At 40.6% G+C, this 19,930-nt stretch overlaps 1 protein-coding gene and 1 long non-coding RNA gene across 2 annotated transcripts in view; both read left to right on the forward strand.

Annotated features, from left to right (window-relative positions):
• ttc27 (tetratricopeptide repeat domain 27) overlaps positions 1 to 19,930 on the forward strand; it is a 56,790-nt gene that overhangs the window by 33,816 nt on the left and 3,044 nt on the right. The window contains exons 13-19 of the mRNA XM_037122769.1: positions 238 to 465; positions 2,396 to 2,494; positions 7,068 to 7,120; positions 8,442 to 8,607; positions 9,929 to 10,126; positions 12,120 to 12,231; positions 15,677 to 15,777. Coding sequence (XP_036978664.1) covers positions 238 to 465; positions 2,396 to 2,494; positions 7,068 to 7,120; positions 8,442 to 8,607; positions 9,929 to 10,126; positions 12,120 to 12,231; positions 15,677 to 15,777 — 957 coding nt within the window. The remainder of the gene's footprint in view (positions 1 to 237; positions 466 to 2,395; positions 2,495 to 7,067; positions 7,121 to 8,441; positions 8,608 to 9,928; positions 10,127 to 12,119; positions 12,232 to 15,676; positions 15,778 to 19,930) is intronic.
• LOC119033132 lies at positions 15,786 to 19,717 on the forward strand. Its single transcript, XR_005079172.1, has 2 exons — positions 15,786 to 16,385; positions 16,797 to 19,717. It is a non-coding gene; the product is annotated as an uncharacterized LOC119033132 (long non-coding RNA).

Below are 19,930 nucleotides of genomic sequence, written 5' to 3' on the forward strand. Positions count from 1 at the left end.
TACATTATTTCACATTTTTTAGATATTCTTGATTATTCAAAGTTTTCACAGCCAGCAATCCACATTTGGCTTCAGCTGGTTAACAGAGATCATTCACAACTGCAAGTTCTTCAGAACTTGCCTTTTCTAGTTGCCTTGCTGTTCTCTCTTCTCTTCCCTTTAACATTTTCCTTCTCCATTCTTGTCCATCTCCTCCTCCACCCTTACATCCCTCTCCTTTCCTGTCCATTTGCTTAGGCCGAGGAGATTGTTCGTCGGGAGTTGGAGAAGAAAGAAACGCCCAGTCTGTACTGCCTCCTGGGAGATATATTGAGGGACCATCAGTATTACGACCGGGCATGGGAGCTATCGGGTCGACGCAGTGCCAGAGCCATGCGCTCCAAAGCCCTGCTTCACCTCCACAACAAGGAGTTCCAGCAGTGCGTTGACTGCTTTGAACAGTCGCTTAAATTAAACACCATGCAGGTATGAGCAAAGGGATGTTCATGGGCTAAAGTTAAATGCTAATGAATCACCAGGATAGGGGTTTTCATACTTTTTTGGTACATGCAGATTTTTTCCTTAGGATCTCTTGGATGTTCAAGACATATTTCAACCGAATCCAGTGACAAATAAGGAGTTGGTGATGCTTTTGATACACAAAGAATCATGTAAATGCTCACATTTAGCTCGGAGGGCAGAACTTAAAAATGAATAACTTAATAAGTACAGCAATATGGTTTTCCATGCTTTCATGAATTAAATGGATATTCTAATGTAAGTTTAATCCATGGTCTAACACACTGTAACACAGAGTAAGACAACCCTTACCCTTCTAACAGCACTTGGTAGGAGTTTGTCTGTTGGATCAGACCACACGGGCCAGCCTTTGCTCTGCATGTGCATCACTGAGCCTCGACCCTGTCACCAGTACACTGTTCCTTCCTTGGACCTCTTTTGATAAATACTGACCACTGCAGACTGGGAACACCCCACAAGAGCTGCAGTTTTGGAGATGCTCTGACCCAGTAGTCTAGCCATCACAATTTGGCCCTCGTCAAACTCGCTCAAATCCTTGGGCTTGCCCATTTTTCCTGCTTCTGACACATCAACTTTGAGGACAACATGTTCACTTGCTGCCTAATATGCCTAATATATCCAACCCACTACCAGGTGCCATGATGAGAGATGAGATAATAATGAGATAATCAATATTATTCACTTCACCTGTCAGTGGTCATAATGTTATGCCTGATCGGTGAAAGTCCTGCACTGATACTGAAACAGTGCAATTGTAGCTAGAAGTTGGTATAAATCAAGACTGTCCTTTGAGCAGTATAATATGGCTTTAATGCCATGAACTGTAAGAAAAAAAACTACACAAGTGGAATTCCATTTAAAAATGGGAATCGATATATACAATTTTTTCTGTACATTTTATAACTGCTACTTACATCCTTGCTTGCCCTTTCCTACAGGCTTCTGGCTTCTCCTCCTGCTCTGCAGTAAAAGATTAATTGGAATAGTTGTCATATGACGTGTTGTGTGGCCCCAAATCAATCCCTAGATAGTCTTATAGTTTAGCATATATTCTTAAAAATATGTAATCAATCTGAGACAAGTCTGACAAAGCGTAAAGTCAAATTGACCTTTTTATAGTGAATGTTTGACAAGTTCATAAGTTAGCAAAAAAGACACATCTGTGTAACTTTTTTGTGTGTTTTGTAGTGAATTATGAAGTTGGATGTTGCTGTGGTCATGTCACCTGGCATACTGATTTTATTCATATTTTAGGAATTGTTACACCATCACATTAACATATGAGTACAAAAAACAAAACAAACACATTTTAGGTGAGAAGAGTACTCAGAGCTGCCTTTATTCCTATGAAAGCTGCTTAGTGTTGTATTTGAAGCCAAAAAGCTGGGTATTAAAATTCTTGGATCACCGATCAAGCCAGCTAACTTCTGGTTTAGCGTCCAGCTAACTTGAAGGACGTTAAAACCATTTACGGTAATTGTGTGGCTCCTTGAGACTTTGTAAATGGGTCACATTCTGACAGTGAAACAAGTCGTTTTGTGGGGGATAAAAACCTGGGCCCACTGCAGAGTCAATTGACCCTCATGTAAATGCAGAGTTTACACATTCCCATTGCACCAGAAATGACCCAAATATGTTTCAAAAACAAAAACATAATTTGTCAATATTATGCAATGTAAATATCATATAAAACATGTCAAGTCCTCAGATTTGTGATTGAAGTTATGTTACTCATTCTAACAAGACTAAGAGTTGTTCAAGGTTCACTTGACAAACTGTTTCAGAATATTTTGAAACATCTGTACATAAATTCACTCGCTTACTCTCTGTCTGTCTGTCTGTCCGTCCGTCTGTCTGTCTGTGTGTCTGCGTGCAGCTAGGTGTGTGGTTTTCCCTCGGTTGTGCTTACTTTGCCCTGGAGGGCTATGAGGGAGCTGCCAAAGCATTCCAGAGGTGCGTGGGACTAGAGCCAGATGTAAGTGTCTTCACAAACTACACCAACTGCATAATAAGGTGCACCTTATTATGCACCAACCACACACACACACACACACACACACACACAGTGGCCCAAATATCAAATCTGCAGTAAAGTAAAACACACACACACACACATCAGGCAGCATGTACTGGATGTACTTGAATTTATATCAGTGGCTTGCTGTTTATGACTACTGCAGTAACAAATATCTTCTGTGTCATAGAGGTATATGCAAAAATGCTGGGAAGAATTATTTTAAATTAATACATTAGTTGGTTATTGGATCAGCACTAGTGTTCCTTTTGTCATAAAAAATTATGACTAAATATCTTCGTCAACGAACCTTTATCACGTGACGGAAAGGAGACGAGACACAACGTAAATGGTGGTCATGTGACGAAAACTATAATCAAATATATAATGCAATATTGTTGACGAATAAAAATGGGACTAAATATGGTTTACAAAATAAAAACTCTGCTAAAGTATCTCTTCATTTTCGTTGACCAAAACGAGATGATGTGATGATGAAATGTAATAACATTATTTTGTCTCGCTATTATTATTATTTTGCAGTATTTCTGTTTCCTGAGTCTCAGTTCAGGTGCTGCATCAGGTCGCTCTGCACAGACGCAGGCGACGTCTCTTCCTCAGTCCCCACCCACGCGGCATTATTAAGAAGATGCAGCTGCGGTGGTTTAACGTTAACAATAATGCAAGACACAGAGTGAAGTCTGGCACAAAGAAAGGGACCGATGGCGGCCAGCCAGTGTTCGGTGTTCCCTCCGGTGTCCCCTGTCAGTCTAAACCCGCGGACAGTTTATAATCATATGGATGCTGTTATAATGTGTAGTGATTGAGATACTGACCCACCAAACATCCTGGAAAGTGACAAAGTTACGTTTTTCGCTCTAAATTACATAATTACATGATCGTCATCAGTAAACTGGATGCTGTCTGACTCACTTGCGAGGACAGAGGCTGATTTCTGGGGGAAAGTTCACCGGAGTCTCGGTCTGGAGGGCTGATTTCTTTTCATCACAAACACTCGGTGAGTTAACAAGGACTGACAGGAGGACGGACGCTTCTCCATGAACCTAATAGTCAGCCAGCCGTGTGTGTGTGTGTGTTTGAAAACAAAACAAGGAATACATAAAAAATACTAACAAAATAGAAAATAAATAGAAAAAAGAATAATGAATTATAACATGAGATTTGTGTGTGTGTGTGTGTGCGCGCTGCTGTTACCAAATGACATTGGCCTATGAGGGGAGAAGGGTACAACATAGCAAATGCAAGACAAGTACGCAGATAGAAATTGCATTACTAAAGAGTCTTAAGTACAATTTTCATTGACTAAAACTAGACTAAAACGTCATCAGTTTTCGTCAACTAAAACTAGATGAAAATAGTCATTGATCATTCTGACTAAAATAAGACTAAAATGCTCAGACTTTTAGTCAACTGAAACTTGACTAGACTAAAAAGATTATAAATGTGACTAAAACTAATAAAAACTAAAATGACAGTTTTACACAAAGACTAGAGCAGGGGTCACCAACTACATTTGTCGGAGGGCCAGAATTTTACTGGACACTCACCTTGGGGGCCGGACCCCCAAAAAATTGAAATAAAAATATAATTTTGGCATAAAATTATCACTTAATGTTTATTTGTTTATATTTTTTCATTTCATTACAAAACTGAAGGCATTTTTAGCCTTTATGAGTCAGGCTCCTATCACTTGTACCACAGTCAACCACCAGGAGTGATAGAGATACTTTGTCTCAATTCAAGTAAACTTTATTTATAGAGCACTTGAAAAACAAACAGATGAAACAAAGTATCGATATAGGGCTGTCGTCCCTGGCTTCAGCGCTAATACAGTTTCAGTTAGTGGAAGGAAAAGGCCTCTTAACACAGGTAGGCTAAAATGGCACTCTCAAAGGCCATGAAACGAAAAGTTGACGCGGAAAACAGATCCTTTAATGACGAATGGACTGAAAAGTACGCATTTATCATGCCAACCTTCAGAAATCCGTTACTTGTGTGCCTCATTTGCAACGAAACTGTTGCTGTTGCAAAAGAATATAATCTGCGCCGTCACCACAACACTAAACACACAAATTTCAAGGATTCATATCCTGAGCAGTCAGAGGCCCGAAAGAGAAAAATTGCCACATTGAAATCTGCGTACTCCTGTGCAAGTGGCATTATTACTCGAGCTTTAACTGATCAAGAGAGAGCAACGTGTGCATCAATGCAGGCTGCCTGGGTGCTTTGCAAACATAATCGACCTTTCACAGAAAGTGAGGTTTTCAAGGAGTGCATGGTCACAGTTCTGGAGGAACTTGCCCCCGACAAATCCATGGACAGAATTATTGCAGCTGTCAAACAAATACCTCTCTCTGCTTCAACTGCCGCGCGTCGTGTACACGTCTTGGCAGAGCATGTCCAGCAAGTTGTCATTGAAGGGATCAAGGAAGCCAAATACATTTCGATGGCCATTGATGAATCCACGGACAATACGGATATCTCACAGTTGTGCGTTTTTGTCAGATTCTTTGATGGCAAAGATTTCCGAGAGGAGCTGCTGGCATTGCTTCCGCTGGAGGACAACACCACTGCTGACATCATCTTCGGAAAACTGGAGGATTTTTTTAAAAGTCATGGATTGTCCTTTGATAAAATCAACCTGATAGTGACAGATGGAGCACCTGCTATGATTGGCAAAAACAAGGGTCTGGTGAGCAGAATAAAGACTGTCGCTCCTAAAACTAACGCGCTTCACTGCATTATCCATCAAAGTGTGCTGTGCGCAAAGCTAAGTGGGGAGCTCAAAGAGGTGATGGAGAAAACAATGAAAATTATCAACCACATCAGAGGAACCTCAAGCACACAGCATCGCCTGTTCCGCAAATTTGTGCTCGAATCCGAGGCTTCTCATGATGACCTGTTACTCCACAATGACGTGCGCTGGCTCAGTAAGGGCAAAGCACTGGAGCGCTTCGTTGAACTCAGTGCCCAGGTAGTGGAGTTTTTGAAACAAAGCTAAGCAAAAGCGGCAGCTGACCATCTCCGCACCATGCAGGACAGCGAATATATGTCCAACGTTGCATTTTTGACAGACATTTTCTCGCATTTGAATGCACTTAATCTCCAGCTGCAAGGAAAAGAGAAATCAGTGGTGGATCTGGTGGAAAAACTCGATGCGTTTGGGAACAAACTTGACCTTTTTAACGCAGATTTGTTGTCGGGGAGGCTGTTGCATTTCAGCACACTGAAGAAGGTGGGACAAAGCCACGTAACAGACAGGATGAAGAAATTCATCACACAATTAAAAGACAACTTCTCCTCCAGGTTCGATGACTTTTTAATTCCCAGGGATGTCATTGGATTTGTGCGTGATCCTTTCAGCATCAACCCAAGTGGAGAATTCTCCACAAACGCAGTGAAAATGATGTCTTTGGACGAAGCGGCCATTCAGAGCGAGCTGGCTGAAATCCAGGCCGCCGGGGACCTGAAGGCTGCTCTCCGTGGTGCTGAAAACCTGGGCGCATTTTGGTTGTCCTGTCCCGAGGAGTATGGTACATTGAAGACGCTGGCTATGTATGTGCTCACCATGTTCGGTTCGACGTACACCTGTGAGGCTGCGTTCTCCAAAATGAACAACATAAAAACACATGAGAGGAACCGGCTGTCACACCAGTCCTTGGAGGACTCTTTGCGCATAAGTCTGACAGCGGCCAAGCCTGATGTAAAAAAGTTGGTGTCAGAGGGGAAATGTAATTTTAGCCATTGAGCAGTGTGAGTAACCTATTTCAGCCTTGTGATTTGAAATCGCTATAGCCCACTTAACGTTTTATTTGATGTGCAAACATTATTTGTAACCTGTTTTTGTTCGGATACCAGGTTAGTATTTATTTACCATGCTATTTTAAGTTATGCCAGCCAGTTGGTTTTCTCTCCTTTTTTTGTACGGAGAAGTCTGGTTTGAAGTTTGTTGAGACTTTGAAATAAAAACCAAACGTTAAGTAGGGGGCATAAGGAAAAGTTATGTGTGGAAAATAACAAGAACTGTGTGAAACAATAAATGTAAAAAAAAAAAAAAGTGGAGCGAGTTTGTCCTCATTTCGGAATAAAGCCTAAATAGAGTCATAATTGGTGGGGATTACTGATAGTTAAGAGTCTCAGTCGTTGTTGCTATTTTCAGTTGCTTTAATAGTGTGGACCACATGATATATTCTCCTCTTTTTTTTTTCTCCTCACAATTTTCGAATCCAGTCGCGGGCCGGATTGAACGGTTCGGCGGGCCGGATTCGGCCCGCGGGCCGCCAGTTGATGATCACTGGACTAGAGTAAAACTAAAATTAAAACAGGCCGCCAAAAACAACACTAATCAGCACACTTGTGTACTCACCAATTCTGATTCTAGCATTTTAGGCACTATCTGAGACATTTCTGATATTGGTATTGGATCGAATTACCAATTATTGTAAGCCTTACTGTCATTATCTGCAGTTCACCATTTCTCACTTTTTCGCTTCTTTGTCCCTCCTCTTTTCAGAATGCAGAAGCATGGAGCAACCTCTCCACTGCCTACATTCGCCTCAGGAAGAAGTGAGTATGGGTGTGGCATGTGTTCGAAACCTTCATATAGCTGCATGTGTGCATTTGTTTGGACCGGTAGTAAGAATGTCAGAAAATAGAATGGGTTGAGTTTTGTTTGTGTTTTTTTTTTTTTTGATATCTGATGACTGTGGAGGCCACTTTAGTGTACTGAAAGCCTGTGAAAACTTTATAAAATATTTTTGTATTTCTTTATAACTGTAAATGGAGGAACTTGCATTTCTATAGATCTTTTGAAGTCTACTGACTGCTCAAAGCACTTTACAACACTTGTCAGATTCACTCATTCACACACACTCATACACTGCAAGGTGACCTACAGATTACTAGACGACCCACTCTACCTACAGCTACAGCCGCCCCAGCAATAAATTAATATGATCAAATAACTAAGCAACAGTTTAAATTAAATTTTGGAGTACACATCCCAAGTTATATAGTTAAACAATCTCAGCTCATTTTTATTATTGCTGTGTGAGTTCATTCTGATCAGATTGGACAGTACGTTGCTATGCACTCTCAAGTCAAACTACAGACATATCTCCATTAGGCCATTTAACTGAACTCCCGCCATTGTCTCAGTATACAAGCACAAGGGGAAAATCAGTGTATTGATGAAGAATGTCCATCTCCGTGACGGTAGGTGGTGATACACACTGTTTTGCCTAGTTGCTACTGGACCTTCATCCAGTTGACGTATACTTGAAATAGTTAATCAATTTAAAACTGCCTTATCCAGGTCTGTAAGCCCGACTTTAAGATATCTGATATCTGATCTGAAAAAAACCTTGTGTTGGGGTCGGACGAACACAATAGCATTTTCTAAAATAAACAAACTACTGTCATCACTTTGATTCATTGTTGCTAAATGTTGACTCTGTGTTGCTTACCTCCGAATGGTGAAAAAAATGTCACATCAGTTTTTTGTCTGAGCTCTCCCAAATTTGAAACCAGAAAAAACATAAACCGAACCCTTTTAATTTAGAATGAAAATGTGTTCATGTAGGACTGTCTCATCATCGTAAGAAACTGAAATCCTTTTTCAACTTTAACTCACCGTCATTTTGGTGGAACGAGCTTTTCTTGACTTTTATACTTTGTGACATGGCACACTATCATGTTGAAAATAGCCATCAGAAGATGGGTAGACTATGTCTATAAATTGATACAAATGATGAACATCCATACTAAGGTATGTTATTAAGGAGCCACATTGTTATATACTGTGTGTGTGTGTGTGTGTGTGTGGTTCAGCAAACTTTAACATTCATGTTTCTTTTCTTGTCTTGCCTCTTTCCTTTCTTATTGGCAGAAACAAAGCCTTTCTTACCCTGCAGGAGGCCCTGAAGTGTAACTATGAACACTGGCAGATCTGGGACAACTATATTGCTGTGAGCACTGACATCGGTGATTTTGCTGAAGCCATCAAGGCATACCATCGTCTGATGGACCTCAGGGAAAGCTACAAGGATGTCCAGGTAATGAACTCCTGTTATCCAAGATGACATTATGCCCCACTATCTGACAGTATGTCGTTTTAAAAATTGATGTATCCTTAAAACTATTGCTTTGCCTAGATCCTGTGTCTATCGTGCTATTGAGTCCAAAACCTTGTGGTGTTAGCCTTAGTTGTGATACAGTGAAGCATCAGGGCATCAACAAGCTCCTTGCCAGTCTGTGGTGGTACTTGGCAGCATTGCACTAGCATAGCACTGATACATAACATCCCATAAGCGCTCAGTTGGATTTTGGTCAAGGGAACAAGAGGGCCAGTCAATGGCATCAAAGCTATTGTCACCCAATTCTGGGGTTCACTCATGAAAATGCCGATTGAGCTGCATTGTGCTGGGCTGTGAGCTCAGGTCCCTCTAGAGGACAACGTGCCCTCAGGCCACCCTCATGGAGTCTGTTTCTGACAATTTGGTCAGAAACATGTACACCAGTAGCCTGCCGGAGGTCATTTTGAAGGGATCTGGCAGTGCTTCTCAGGTTCCTTATCACATAAAGGAGCTGATGCCAGTTCTGCTGCTGGGTTGATGCCCTGTCCAGCTCTCCTTGAGTAAAAGCCGTCTTCTGGTATCTTCTCCATGGTCTTGTGACTGTGCTGGTAGACATAGCAAACCTACTTGCGACCACACGTATGAATGTGCCATTCTGGAGGAGCTGGACTACCTGTGCAACCTGAATAACTCACAAGCTCTGCAGCTGTTGTACCATGCCAACATGAAATATGTCATACTTTCATATTATACTGGCTTAGTGATGACAGGAAATGGGGATGAGAGATAGGTGGGATGACATGTAACAAAGAGCCACAGGTCGGAGTCAACTCCGGCCCACTGCAGCAAGGACAAAGCGCATGTACATGGGGCGCATGATCTGCCATCTGAGCTACTGGAGCACCCCTAGCTTACCCTTTTTTCCAAATAATTGCCTGCTGACTGCATATTTTCCTAGTTTGTCATAGCTTTTTTTCATGCTGCCACACTCTGGCAAGAGAAAAAGTAGTCAGAAAACTAATAAGTTAATCTGTCCAGTTGTCCTTTTGTCTCAGTGCTGTTTATTTGGTGACTTTTGTTATTCAGTGATTACCTTTTGTTAGTTTGTCTTGTTTTCGAGATTAAAAAGGTCTGGTTTCATTGATAGTACTGAGCAATGATGCCATAATTACAGGATTTCATGTGGCAAAGACTTTAAACCCATAATACCAGATATAATAATGAGGCATTGTGAATTGTGATTTATGTTTGAAAACAAATCTGATATTGACATCTGCATAATTTATTTTACCTACTGCAGATCCTACAGATCCTGGTAAGAGCAGTTGTTGAAAACCTGACTGACAGCCGTGGAGAGCAAGCTGTAAGTCAGCAGTCCAAACTGAGAGAGCTTCTGGGGCGGGTGAGTTCCCGTCACAGCAGTGATCCTGAGATATGGCGGCTATACGCTCTGGTGTATGGTGATGGCCAAAGCTCCAACCCAGAAGACAATGAAAAGGTCAGTACGACAAGCAGGCCTTTAACTCCAAGAACACCATACCTACTGTCAAGCATGGTGGTGGTAGCTATACTGCGGGGCTATTTTGCTGCCAGTGGATCTGGCACGCTAAAGAAAATAAATTGATTATATATAATTTCTTCGTCTTGGGTACAGTTAGGTGTTCCAACAGGACAATGATCCCAAATACACATCAAAATGGTAAAGGAATAGCTGAATCAGGGTAGAATTGAGGTTTTGGTTTAGAGCGAGCAGCCAATGCCTTGTTAACACACCTGCAACTGAAGACTTAATGTTATATGACCACCGTGATACACCCACTAAGTGCCCCTGTCTGTGATCATGACGCTGGATAAAATCCAATTCTCTCCAGGAGTAGGCTGAATAAATCTCTCTCTCTAGCTTTCCAATTTATTTTTAATTTCTTTCCTTCCCTACTTCATTTTTATTATCATCTATTCCAATTTTGATGTTGTCATTGATGGTTAAACTTGTAAATGTGCCTGCTTCATGCACCATTGAAATGTTTCAGTAGTGTGAAACTGTAAATAAATTAATGCAAAGTTTGCTATGAAATTTATGTAACAACAATAACGAAATAGAGTACAATAAAATATGAACAGAAATTATTTGTATTGACATCATCAGATATCAGGAGACACGTGTATCTTTTGTTATAGGGAGGTCATTAACCATAAGTCACCAACAGGTCGCTCTTAAGATTATGTGTGTTTGTGCACATAACCTGTAATGTGTGTTTATGTGCACATGTGGGTTAGTTAAAGTGAAACTCTCATTAAAATACAACAATTACAATTTTGATGCTATTGTAAAAAATTCCCATAGCACACCCGAAAACAAAAATATGGTAAATCTTAAAAGTGCCTCTTTCGCTGTAATTCTGCTTTTACACAAAGGTTTGGCTTGGGACATTCACAAAAAAAGCCCAGGTTGCATTTTGACGAGAGTTTCGCTTTAAGAAAGACGGGGAGAGAGAGAGAGAGAGAAAAAGAGCTGACACTCTTAGCGGTGGCTCAACAAACACTTTACGGCTCCACAGAGCGGAGAGACTTGAATCAGCAATTGAAAAAGGACTCAACGGTCCACAGACTTACAAGCATACAATACATGCTAAGTATCTACCCAGACACCATTTAAGCCTTACTTGTTGTGCTCGTCTTCTTTAATCCAGTTTGCTTCCTCAGCGTGGATTAAAGGAGATTGCAGAATCCTGCGTTAGCTGTTGAAGCAGTGGAGTCAATGGTGGCATAGAAAACAGGCAAAGAGGATGTTGGAGGGTGTTGGGTATGGAAATAGGCTGGTTGCACAGCATCTTTTCTGGATCTGGAGCATGTTGGGTAAACATTGGGCAGGTTTGGCTCATCCAGCAAGGTTAAAAACTGTGGCCTAGGCGGTTAAAATCAAAATATGTGGATGCTCCAGAACAATTTTAGTAACAGTTGTGCAGACGAAAGCTGATGCCTCCAGCAACACAGTACTCTGGGACTGGGGTTGAAATGAGCGCACAGTTGCTCTTATCTTCTCCATTCATCCGGTCATTTTGAAGCTGATGATGCATTCAGGTGTGCTTTAAGACAATGGGAGATGGGAGCAGGCGCCACCTACTCGATGTTAGGGTTGGTGCATTTTCCTCTGCCTACAACGCTTTGTCAGTGCAAGGAGGCATTTATGCGATGGGCGACATGCTGGCCACTCTGATGTCAGAACCATGTGGTTGGTCCCAACATCACTAAAATGATATACACTGGACTCTTAAGGCACTTAAACCTGCAAAGATTGAATTAACTTGAGAACATGTTGTTTTATGATGTTGCTTGGATCGTGCAGTCCTCTGAAATAACCAATGATTAAACAAATCATTAATTGGGAAGTTGAATAGGGAAACTTAACCAAAGGTAAAAATATCAAAAGCCATTACTGAAATTGACTTCTGTTTATGCCATCTAAAACAATGGTTGTGTTGTTTTTCCAGACACTGCAGTTCTTGTCCAAGGCTCAACACTGCAAAGTTCAGGCTGGTGGCTGGGAGAATGAACCTGGTCCCTTCAAGGTGGTGATTAAAGAGGGAATTCATATGGGTGAAGGTGAGAGCACCATCTAGCTATACACATAACTAATGGAATCTTACGTGGATCACTATCTGCCAAAAAAAAGGAAACACTGTGTGTGTGCATGCGTGTGTGTGTGTTGACCCAGTTCTCAGTGGTCCCTCCTGTACTCAGGGTTAACCCTAACCCAGAGGATGTGAAAGAAAGGAAGGATGAGCAGAAGTGGGAGGAAAAATGGAATGGAATGCTTTGGAGTCAAAGGAAGTATCCTAATTAAAGATAATTCCCACTTCTGTATAGCAGTGCTGGAGACCACAGTAATGCCATCCAGATTACCTCTATCATTACATAATGACTGTAAACAAAATGACTCTTAGATGTTTAGGGCCCAGCACAATCACCTGACAGACCTGAGGTTTAGTTTGCTGGCTTATTCATGTATAAGTCAGTATCATCTGCATAACATTGAAAATACATGAAAATATAATATTATTAGTGATTAATATTACTTAATGGAAACATACACAATGATAATTAATTGTTAAACCACAGAATCTTGTGGAACTAATGTAGAGCATTATCAACTTTTATGAACTGAGATTGATTTGATAAATAGGACTTACCCCAGCTCACTGCACATCATTTAATGCCAATTAGATTTTTTAGTCTTTGTAATAGGATGTTATGGTCAATGGTGTCAAATGCAGCACTTAGATTTAACTAGACATTTACTGATACAAGTCCTTCATCAGATGCTCTGGCATCATATTGTTGAGTTCTTATGGAGTTTCATGGAAGTGACATCCAAGCAGTCCAAACAAATCACTTCCCTCAACGCAACCATCCAGGACACCGTTAAATGGACCCCTGCCGCCAACCTTTGACTTTCTTCCTGCTCAACTCCTAACCATCAGGGGTCATGGGTGGTCCGTGGTAGGAACAGTCAGGCAGCCCGGTCTGCCTCGCCACCTCACCTGGACCTCTCCAACTGCTACACGGTACTGTCCGATTACGCCACGGCCCATCCAGGTGACCCGGCTGCTCCGACTTGCCCTGTCCTGGATCCATCGGCAAGCATGACACTGGCCGGCACTTTACCTCGTGAAAACAGTGTTCAGGCAGGAGGCACCTCTGCCCTGAGGCCATTGACCAAAAGCAACATCATCTTCTCGCTGTAAGATGTTAAGGGACACCGTACTCAGACGGTCTGGATGTCTTCCTTGCCCTGAGCCGAGAGGGGATCCTCCTTCTGGGCTCAAGGCCCCCGGGCCCCCGAAGAGAAACAATCTAGATCCCTCCAAACTTAATAATTACAGACCAGTATCCAATCTACCATTTTTAAGCAAAATTTTACAGAAACTTGTTTTTAATCAGTGATTTCAAATGATTTTATGATCACCTACAAAATCTATGAAATTTACCAATCAGGTTTTAGGACAAACCATAGTACTGAGACTGCACTAGTAAAGATTGTAAATGATCTCAGGATGAATTTGGACAGGACAAAACCATATATTTTAGTACTACTGGATTTCAGTGCAGCCTCTGACACATTAGACCACTCAATTCTTTCAGACAGTCTTCACAACCAGGTTGGAATCTCTGTTTCTGTTTTTAATTGGTTTGAATCTTATCTTAATGACAGAAAAATGTTTGAGTATGGAGGGATACTCTTCAAAGTGCTATAAAATTACCTGTGGTGTCCCTCAAGGCTCAATTTTAGGTCCCACACTTTTTAATCTGTATATGCTGCCACTTGGGAGCATCATCAGGAAGCACGGCATCAACTTCCACAGTTATGCTGATGACAGACAGCTGTATATCACCATGTCTCCTGATGACCCAGGGCCAATCGATGTCCTTTTTAACTGTATTTTAGATATCAAGTCATGGATGGCAAAAAATCTTCTTCAGCTCAACCAGGACAAAACCGAGGTCTTTTTTATTGGTTCTGAAACTCAAAGATTAATATACAATTGAACCCGACTAGCCAAGTAAAAAAGCCTTGGAGTTACTTTAGATTCAAACCTCAGTTTTAACCCACACATCAGAAACATAACTAAGACAGCTTTTTATCATCTAAAAAACATCGCTAGAGTGCAACCGTTCCTTTCCAAAGTCAGTACAGAGACACTAATGCATGCTTTTATCACCTGTCGCATTGACTAGTGCAACACTCTTCTCTCTGGTCTCCCAAAAAAGAACATAGCTCAACTACAACTGCTCCAAAACTCTGCAGCACAGGTGTTGACTAAGACTAGAAAGAGAGCACACATCACACCGATTTTAAAGTCTCTGCACTGGCTACCTGTCTGCTTCAGGATTGATTTAAAGAACATTTTATTAGTTTTTAATGGCCTTGGGCCAACTTATTTATCAGATTTGCTTTTATCGTGTGAACCCCCCAGAACCCTCAGGTCCTCTGGTCATGGCCTTTTAACTATTCCAAAAGTGAGAACAAAAACTCACGGTGAGGCCACCTTTCATTACCATGGTCCACATTTGTGGAACAGCCTCCTAGAGGAACTGAGGACATTGGAGAATGTTGATACTTTTAAGAGAAAACTTAAGACCTTCCTTTTTAGGCTGGCTTTTAGCTGAATTCTGTTTATTTATTGGTTCTTATTCTGCTTAAACCAGGTTTTACTCTATTTATCTATTCACTCACCCCTCATCTATTTACTTTAATTATTCTGTTTTATTTTGTTTTACTTTATTCACAATTTACTTATTTATATTATTGATTTCATTGTGTGTATGTGTGTGTGTGTGTGTGTGTGTATGAGGGTATGGGGGGGGGGGTGTTGAAATTGTTGCTGTTTTAATCCTGTAAAGCACTTTGTGCTACATTACAATGTATGAAAAGTGCTCTATAAATAAAGTCTGAATGATTGATTGATTGATTGATTGATATAGAAGATCATTTGTAACACTGACCAATACAATTTCTGTGCTATGATGGAAACCCTGATATAAACTGTATATAGTGAATGTGATTGTTTCTCAAAGATTATTACAGAAGGATTAGATACAGGTTTATAGTTGTTTAAAACCGCTCGATCATACGTAAGCTTTTTATGAAGAGGTTCAACTTGAGCTACTTGAAAGGACTTCGGTTCATGGTCTTTAAATAGGGAAACACAAAAAGTGCATGTGCGAATGACTCAAAATAAGCTAAATGTTAATAAAGGAACATGTCACCTAATGCTACAACGTGACTTAAAAGTCTTGGACAAAACTAAAGCTCTGAAGGACAATGAAATATGGTGTATTAGGCTCTTGATTTTTTTGTAGATTGGTACACAAGTACACTATAATTGGTGAAGATGAACAGTGTCAGAAATTCATATTGTTAATCTTTCTCTGTTTTTAATCATACAATATAATTTTTATAAAAATTTCAAAAGAGTTCAAATCAAGGGAACACAAACTAGTCTGACAGGTGGGATCCATTCTCTGAATTTCTTTCTCATTACTTCAGTGGCCATCAGTTGCAGTAAGAAGAAAAGGAATCCAGCAGAAGCCCTTCAGATGCTGTCCTCAGTCCGTCTCAGCCTCAGAAGTCTGGCCACTAAGGCAAAGGTAAAGCCCACATGTACTATTATATAAATGTTGTTGTTACTATTATCATCATCAAATAACAGTCCACTGCTGGACTGTATAGCAGTGCCAGCATTACCTTCCCCATGACTCATGGCACCAAGACTCTTCTTTTATCTTTAGTGTAAACAGAACTGCTTCAGAATCTGTGAATAATATTGACCATACATTTGGCAACTAATGTTGAAGACATATCTGACACCCTCCATAATTCCAAACAAAACAGAATATATAGCAGAGTGCTGTTGGCAACAGAACATAAATTAAAGGCAATGAAGTATCATGTTCAGGCTCCATAGTTCTACTGTAGAACTGAGCTTAACTTCCTTCAGTAATGAGCAACAAGCAAGTAAACAGCAGTGGCAGCAGGAAGCTCAACATTTTCATGAGAGTACATCAAAATTCCAAATCTTTGAGTTAAAAAAGACAAATGATTGACATGAAGATTTACACATTAGGTCATTCAGAGGTGGATTTTGTTGAATGATTTATAGTTAGGAAATATGATGAGTCTGAACTCCAGTTAAGAAGCCAACCCACTGCTTCACCCACAGGAATCAATGAACAATACTATGAAAACTGTATACCAGGTGAGTGGTATGGATTCATATCAAACTGATATTAGATTTTTAGATGGTAAAAAAAAATAATAATAATACAATCTGCAACTTTGCATTGTTTTTGGTTAATGAAACCAAGAAAGAATTTGTAGGTTTTCATAAAACCTAAAAAACTACAAGTAATGTATCAAACAATGAAACAAAACCTCGAAGTCAGCATAGTGCAGATATCTGCCTAAGAAATAACAATGAATTTCCATGACTTTTTATATCCTTCAGCACAAAAAAAATTGAGATGAATTAGGAAAACTCTTGTCAGTAGACACAGTTGTACAACATTCAGAAAAAATGCATTTTTATGGGCCCAAGCTCATCAAAAATGGACTGATGAAAAGTTGAAAAGCATGCTGTGATGTGTCCACATTTCGAATTGTTTTCAAGGCATATCCTGTTCTCCAGGCTTGAGAGAAAAAGGGCCATTCAGATTATAACCAATACAAAGTTCAGAAGCAAGCAGCGGTGAAAGAATGGGGGTGCTGGTGCCCATTGCAGATCCTTTAAGATACCATTATAACTGAAAGGGACATGACCCAAGCAAGCCCTTATGAAGTGTGAAAGACAGAAAATGTTTGTTTAAAGAAAAGGAACGTTATCTGTCCATGTCTGTCTATCAGATGATTATGATATTAAAATGTGTTAAGGGTATTACAAGTTGGGCCTTGCATTAAACGAGGCAAGTCGTGTTTATGCAACAATCAATGGGAGTTTTGGTTTAAATTTGGCTATCAATGATAATTAACGATTATCAGGGATAATTATTAATTATGACATATTGTTAGATCCAATTTACATTAGATCACCTCGGGGCACCACCCTTGAAGAAGGGAAAATATAGCAAATGTATTAAAAAGGTCTCAAAAGGTACTGTTTTTTTTTTTGTTTTTTTTTTACTACACTGTTTACAACTCTGATTAATAATTAAATAAATAACTACAACCAAAATTACCATAACAGTTGTAATGGTTGAATGGTTTTGGAGTTCTTGACAGTGTAGAGGTTGGCAACATTCACTCCTGTACGATATTAAATAGACAGCTTGAAGGCTAAAAGGTCTTTTATTTAACACAAAGATGAAAACGCATACCATGTTTGAGAAGTTGGTTAGCTGCATGCAAAGATCCTTAGTCTGTGTGAAGCATCATTTGACTAACATCAAATTAGCCCTCTAGGAAAGCAAACTACCAATAACCTGACCTGAGATCACATTAACACCCAGAAGTGAACAAGTGCATACATTGAACACATATGCATTATATCAACCAGAGTTAAAAGTCCTGTGCTTAGTCATGCAATGCTATGCTATGCTATGCTATGCTATCTAGGCCCAGTTCAACATTACCAGTCTTTGAAGAACAGGTGCTGGTGGTTGCAGGGGAAGGTTGGGATTCCAATCTTGAATGCTGTACTTGCCGCGCAAGGTCGGATGAAAGTCGGCAGAGGAAGAAACAGATCTGGAATACTGGCAGGGCCTTGTGTTGCTGCAGTGAGGATAAGTTATTTGGGCCTGCTGCAAATGTAGCTTGCAGCTCTCAGCAGCTGTTAGGCCCAGAAGAAACGATCTCGAGGGCAGACAGCCCCGTGGAGGGGAGATGGAGAGGAGCCCTTGAGGATAAGAGTAAAGGAGTAGAGGGCATCAAGTGAGAGAGAAAGAACAAGGAAGGCGCTGGAGTTGTGACCACGATAGAAATACACCCATCACCATCTGAAAAGTAAGATATGCAATCTGCTACCAGCCAGCAAGACCAGTGGGACAGAACATCACAGAAAGTCACACCAGAAATAGAGGAAAGTGAGCTGGGATCAGAGCTAAACTGACCCGACTAGGACCTAAGGCTATTCCTCTCCCCAGCCTTCCTCTGGCTAATGTACAGTGGCAGGATGTACAATGGATGAGGTGTGATAGTGACTAGGGGTGGGTAAAAATATCGATGCATCAATGCATTGCAATATATTTTCCCCCAGTTCAATATCGATTCATAAAGTCCTCTGAATCGATTCAGACAAGCAGCGGCTGCCGACTACTCGCTGTTCCTCATCGCCTCCTCCAGCAGCTGGAGGGTCGGAGAGTGATGCGCCACAGAAACACCGTCGGAGCTGCAGAGGCGGGTAGCTGATGTCTGAAAACAAGCACACAACTACATGTCCACATTTCGACACCAGTTGGTTACCAAGGCTTTAAACTCACAGTTTGACAGTTGTCAGTCAGGCTACTCAGCTCCCACCACTCTAAGGTAGTTGAACATTGATTTGAATAAACATATATAGAAAAAATTAAAAAAGAAACAGAGAGAGGAAGAAGTAAAATATGAAATTAAACGGTGTCTCAGGTCATACTTTAAGATTCTCAAAATATGTCACAAAGATTTGCCATTTTAAGTAAAATTTCTGGACTGACCCTTTCAACGTGAATTTAACTTTTTCTAGTTTAAGAAAAAATAAAACTTAACCATGCGGCCACTGCTGGTGGAGTAGATTCTACAACAGGCAAGAAGTGATGTAAAGGCAATATTGTCTGATTGGTAAAGTTAAACTCTCCTTTGGAATATCAAATATTGCAATCAACGGACAGGACTTAATTTGAATTTTTGTGACTTTGGATAAAGTTTGAAAAACAGATGACCAATATTGATTTAGACGGGGACACAACCACAATGTGTGTTAAATCAGCTGAGAGAGGGAGCATCTATTACAACTCCTGTCCGTTCCTGGATATATATCTGCTAACCTAGCCCTACTGAAATAAGCCCTTTGCACTACTTTAAACTGAATAAGCCCCAGACATGCACAGGATGAGGATGAGTTAATCCTTTGTAGTGCATCCTCCCAGTGTCAGTCCGACAACTCAATCATCAACTCACCATCCCACCCGTTCTTAATTTTTGAAAGGTCATGGTCATGGCAGAGACATTAGTTGAGAGTATAACCGTGATGTCAGTCCCTTTTTTGGACAGAGAGTCATTTCTGGGTAGTCGATGTCTGATGCACCGCTCTTTCGGAGACAGTAAACTCCCAGCACAGCCGGTCTCACCCTGGCTGCTGCACCGTGCACCCGCGGGTAGCACTCTCCTCCGGGGAGAGAGGGAGGTTCAGTGGCAACGTTTTACCCCCTCGCGTCTAGCCGGAGGGACCGAGGTTATGTCTGTTTATGTCAGACAAAAATGTACCATGCAGTCCCAGAAACTATGGCACTTTCTCAGCTTAACTATGGTTGCACTATTTTATAACTAAACACATCGAGTACCTTTGTTTACATTTCAATTCGAACTACAACTTCCTAGAGGAAAGATTTATAATTTAAGATTCCTTTTTAATAAGAAAATTATCAACATGTACTCTAATGAATTATTTATTACTACTTATTACTGAATCAATATGGAACCACTTAAGTCAATATTGAATTGAATCGATATTGAATCCAATTGTGACCTAGAGAATCGAAATTGAATTCTAATTGAATCGTGAGGTTGTTAACAATACCCAGCCCTAATAGTGACGCTGTCTGTGTTGACACACAC

This window comes from Acanthopagrus latus, chromosome 15, assembly GCF_904848185.1.
Source record: "Acanthopagrus latus isolate v.2019 chromosome 15, fAcaLat1.1, whole genome shotgun sequence".
NCBI lineage: Eukaryota > Metazoa > Chordata > Actinopteri > Spariformes > Sparidae > Acanthopagrus > Acanthopagrus latus.